Consider the following 4,316-nt stretch of genomic DNA (forward strand, 5'->3'; position numbering starts at 1 on the left):
GCTGAATCATTCAACTCTTAGAAGGAAACAGTAGCATAAATCTTCATGACCTTGGATCTGACAATGGTTTTATAAATATGAAAACAAATGCACAAGCAATAAAATAAAAAATAAATAAATTGGACTTCATCAGAATGGAAAACTTTTGTGCACCCAAGGACACTATCAGGAAATAAGAAGACAACCCACAGAAGAGGAGAAAATGTTTGCAAATCATATATCCGATAAGGGTCTAGTATCTAGATTATATAAAGAACTTTTACAACTCAGCAAAAAAAACCCAAACAAAACAAATTGGCACTGAGGCCGGGTACGGTGGCTCACGACTATACTCCCAGTACTTTTGGAGGCTGAGGCAGGCAGCTCACCAGAGGTCAGGAGTTCGAGACCAGCCTGACCAACATGGTGAAACCCCATCTCTACTAAAAATACAAAAATTAGCCAGGCATGCTAGTGGGCACCTGTGGTCCCACCTACTTGGGAGGTGAGTTGGGGAGATCACCTGAACCTGGGAAGTCAACACTGCAGTGAGCAGAGATCATGTCACTACACTCCAGCCTGGATGACAGAGCCAGACCCTGTCTCAAAAGAAAAAAAAAAAAAAAGGCAAAAGACTTGAATAGACGTTTCGCCAAAGAAAATATACAAATGGCCAAGAAGCACATAAAAAGATGTTCAACACCACTAGTCAGCAAGGAAATAAAAATCAAAACCACAATGAGATACCTCTTTATACTCAGTATGATAGCTACAAAAAAAAAGTTTTGACCAAGCATGGTGGCTCATGCCTGTAATCCCAACACTTTGGGAGACCGAGGTTGGCAGATCACTTGAGGTCAGGAGTTTGAGACCATCCTGGCCAATATGGTGAAACCCCATCTCTACTAAAAATACAAAAATTAGGCTGGGTGTGGTGGCTCACGCCTGTAATCCCAGCACTTTGGGAGGCCAAGGCAGGTGGATCATGAGGTCAGGAGATCGAGACCATCCTGGCTAACATGGTGAAACCCCGTCTCTACTAAAAATACAAAAAATTGGCCAGGTGTGGTGGCGGGCGCCTGTAGTCCCAGCTACTCAGGAGGCTGAGGCAGGAGAATGGCGTGAACCCAGGAGGCGGATCTTGCAGTGAGCCGAGATCGCACCACTGCACTCTAGCCTGGGCAACAGAGAGAAACTCTGTCACAAAAAAATAAATAAATAAAAATACAAAAATTAGCCAGGCATGGTGGCAGATGCCTGTAACCCCAACTACTCAGGAGGCTGAAGCAAGAGAATTGCTCGAACCTGGGGGCGGATGTTGCAATGAGCCGAGATTGTGCCACTGCACTCCAGCATGGGAGAACAGCAAAACTCTGTCTCAAAAAAAAAAGTTAATGGAAAATAAATATTGGGAAGGATGTGAAGAAACTGAAACCCTCATACATTGCTGGTGGGAACGTAAAATGCTATAGCTACTGTTCCACCCCAAGGTGTATACACAAAAGAACTGAAAACAAGTGCTCAAGCAAAAACTTGTATGAGAATGTTCATAGCAGCACTATTCCCACTAGTCAAAAGGTAGGGATAACTCAAATGTCCATCAGTGAATGAATGGATAGACAAAATGTAATCTATCTTTACCACAAGTATTGGCCATAAAAGAATTGAGTGATTTGACCATAAAAAGGAGCAATGCACTGATGCTTTCCACAACACAGAGGGACCTCAAACACATTTTGTAAAATGAAACCAGACACCAAAAGCCACATATTGTATGATTCTATTTACACAAAATGTCCAGAATAGGCAAATCCATAGAGAGAGAAAGTGGATCCGTGCTGAAAGAATTGGGGGGTGACTGCCCAAGAGTATGAGGTTTCTTTTTAGGGTGATAACAATGTTCTGGGCTGGGTGCAGTGGTTCATGCCTGTAATTCCAGCACTTTGGGAGGCCAAGGCAGGTGGGTTCCTTGAGGTCAGGAGTTTGAGACCAGCCTGGGTAACATGGCAAAACCCTGTCTCTAGGGAAAAAAAAAGTACAAAAATTAGCCAGGCATGGTGGCACACAGCTGTAGTCCCAGCTACTTGGGAGGCTGAGGTGAGAGGATCACTTGAACCTGGGAGGCAGAGGTTGCAGTGAGCCGAGATGGTGCCACTGCACTTCAGCCTGGGTGACAGAGTGAGACTCTGTCTCAAAAAAAAAAAAAAAAAAAAAAATTATAGAACTCGATATTGGTGGTGATTGCAAAACACTACATGCCACTGAATAGTACAGTTTAAAATATTTAAAATGTTAAACTTTGTTATGAGAAGTGTATCTCAATTTTTTTTTAACATAAACCAGGCATCTATGCAGGCATAGCAGGAGGAGGCCAGGCAGGCTATGGTTTTACAGGACATCTGTCAATACCCCAGGAATCACATGGACCAGAAAGAAAGATGCTTTTCCTCTGGGTATACTCTGAAACTTCAGACAGGAAGTGGCCAGAGGAGGAAAAACTGGTTCCCTAAAAGAATGTAGACTATGATCCCACTTAATTTTGTTAAAAAGAAAAGGAAATACACACACACACCTGGAGGAAAAGTTTTCCAAGGAAAAAGAATGCTATAGAGGCCGGGTGTGGTGGTTCACACCTGTAATCCCAGCACTTCAGGAGGCTGAGGCAGGTGGATCACTTGAGGCCAGGAGTTTGAGACCAGCGTGGCCAGCATAGTGAAACAAAAAATAGCCGGGCATGGTGGCTGGCACCTGTAATCCCAGCTACTTGGGAGGCTGATGCAGGACGATCATTTGAACCCGGGAGGTGGAGGCTGCAGTGAGCCGAGATCGTGTCACTGCCCTCCAGCCTGGTCAACAGAGCGAGAATCCATCTCAAAAAGATAAAAATTCAAAAAAAAAAAAGCTATAAATAGTTGTCCCTGAGTGATGTCATTAGGGAATTTTTTGTCCTTTTGCTACTCTCCATTTTCTAATGTTTCCAGAACAAATGCAGGTTGCGTATTGAAAAAACCTAATTTCCAAAAAAGGAACCCAGTTGCCAGTAAACAGTCCCCACTGACTGGTCTGCATTACCCATTAACAACGAATTCCGGTCACTCATAATTCCGTAACACCTTTCCATTTCCAAAACATGTTTCCCACATACATCACACGCTTTATCCTCAAAAAAGGTCCATGCAGCCGCGATTCTTCCAGCTGAGTTATGCAGATGGGGAAACTGAGACCAGGAGGACAGGAGGCTTGCCTGAGGTTGCACCCCCAACCCCAATCCTGGCTCAGTGGTCTGGCCCTGACCCTGGCCAAACCCTTTGTTTCTGCTGCTGTCAAGATGGAGCTGAAACGGGGTGAGCTCACGGGCAGAAGGAGGCTTTAGGGAGTGTTACTGGATCTAGCACATAACTATACAGGACGCCCAGTTAATCTGAATTGCAGAGAAGTAGCAAATGCCTGCTTGTCATTTGTATAGGTATGTCCCAAATGCTGCAGATTTGTAATTTGTCCCTAACACTGCGCAAGACATACACCAAACAATCATTTGCTATTTCTTTGGAATTCAAATGTAACTAGGCATCCTGCGTTCCATCTGGCAGTGCTCCCTGTGAGAGCTGCCTCTGGCCAGGACAGGACATCCGAGTCGGCAGGCGGCCCAGCTCCACGTCCAAGGGCAGTCCCTGGTCACCGTCTGTGGGTGATGGCACCTGCAGCCAGTGGCCCAGGTAGAGGCCCAGGTGAGCTTCCCAAGCCCTGTGATTAATGGGTCAACCCTTCCTCTTGGGGCGTGGGAGACCATCCCAGAACAGGCTGGGTAACATGGCAGAAGATGAAGAAGGCCTCCATCTTCACCAGGCCAGGAGAAGCAGCCCAGCTGGATGGCAGGTGGGGACTTTCCTACCTGCCCAGAGTGAGGCCCCGGTTACCTGCTTCAGGGCAGGGGCCCTGTAAACCGCAGGAAGAGCGTGTTCTCAGGATGGGAGGCCTGATCCACTTAATAATGACACACAGGTGTCGTCTTGGCCACAGGGATTGTGCTGCGTGGCTGTGTTTCTATTTCACAAAACATACCCGGGTCACAGCAACTGGCATCTGATGCAGAATGAAACCCCAATAGAGGAGGAGGAGGAGGAGGGGGAGGAGGAGGAGGAAGAGAGAAGTAAGGGCGGGGAAGGGGAGGAGGAAAGAAGGAGAAGGGGGAGGAATGGGAGGATGAAGAGGGAAGGAGGCAGAGGGGAGGAGGAGGGGGAGAGGAGGAAGGGGAGGAGGGAGGAAAAGAGGAAGGGGAGAGGAGGAGAGAGGAGGGGAAAAGGAAGAGGGGGAGAGGGAGGATGGGGAAAGAGAGA

At 46.8% G+C, this 4,316-nt stretch overlaps 1 protein-coding gene across 1 annotated transcript in view; it reads right to left on the reverse strand.

Annotated features, from left to right (window-relative positions):
• The window catches only part of LOC103228356 (uncharacterized), a 146,966-nt gene extending 143,887 nt beyond the window's left edge, over positions 1–3,079 (reverse strand). Inside the window, 1 exon segment of the mRNA XM_073015699.1 lies at positions 3,039–3,079. Coding sequence (XP_072871800.1) covers positions 3,039–3,079 — 41 coding nt within the window.
• Between the last annotated feature and the right edge of the window lie 1,237 nt (positions 3,080–4,316).

This window comes from Chlorocebus sabaeus, chromosome 5, assembly GCF_047675955.1.
Source record: "Chlorocebus sabaeus isolate Y175 chromosome 5, mChlSab1.0.hap1, whole genome shotgun sequence".
NCBI classification, from domain to species: Eukaryota; Metazoa; Chordata; class Mammalia; order Primates; family Cercopithecidae; genus Chlorocebus; species Chlorocebus sabaeus.